The following is a 596-nucleotide window of genomic DNA, read 5'->3' on the forward strand; positions in this document are numbered from 1 at the left end:
CCCCTACCCAAACTTGACGGGAGTGACATCGGGAGTCACAGCACCCGGCGGGGGCTGCCCGGGGGAGGGGCCGCTCAGCTCCGTCCCCCTCCGCGTTCCTCCGCTCTCCGTCTCGGAGCGCGTCTCCCAATACGCCGCCCGTCGCGCTTCGGGGGGGCTGCGGGTGCTGGCAGCCGGGGGGGGGCAGAGCTGTGCCCTCCAGAGCCCCCGCGCTGCAGGAGGATGAGGACGAGGAAGAGGAGAGGCTGCGCGGCGCGGGGGTCTCCGTCAAACCAGCAAAGTGCGGCTCTGACGTCTGCCGGGGGAGCTCGGGGCGCTCTGGGGTGGGGGGACACAACGGGGACATGATGGGGACATGATGGGGGCAGCGAGGCTGGCGGCACGGCACTCACGGGTTCCCCCCCCCGGTTCAGACTCACCCGTGGGGCTGTGCTTAGAGCGGGGGCCGCCCCGGGTGGGGTTTTTAAGGGGCAGGGGAGGGGGCAGCTCCTCGCTGTGCGCCCGGCGCGGTGCGGGACGCGAAGCCACCAGGATGCTCTCGTAGGTCTGGTTGGTGATGTCCATCCCTGCGCAGCTCCAGCGTGGGGGGGGGGGGG

At 72.1% G+C, this 596-nt stretch overlaps 1 protein-coding gene across 1 annotated transcript in view; it reads right to left on the reverse strand.

Moving 5' to 3' along the window:
• Nucleotides 1-564, reverse strand: part of LOC122155420 (arf-GAP with SH3 domain, ANK repeat and PH domain-containing protein 2-like) — a 2,433-nt gene extending 1,869 nt beyond the window's left edge. The window contains exons 1-2 of the mRNA XM_042809254.1: nt 420-564; nt 8-212 (exon numbers count right to left, since the gene is read on the reverse strand). Of these exons, the coding sequence (XP_042665188.1) occupies nt 8-212; nt 420-564 (350 nt within the window). The remainder of the gene's footprint in view (nt 1-7; nt 213-419) is intronic.
• Nucleotides 565-596: the final 32 nt, after the last annotated feature.

The sequence above is a fragment of the Centrocercus urophasianus genome, unplaced genomic scaffold (genome assembly GCF_019232065.1).
Source record: "Centrocercus urophasianus isolate 14NV4802_14NV808 unplaced genomic scaffold, USGS_Curo_1.0 seq_1137, whole genome shotgun sequence".
Lineage (NCBI taxonomy): Eukaryota > Metazoa > Chordata > Aves > Galliformes > Phasianidae > Centrocercus > Centrocercus urophasianus.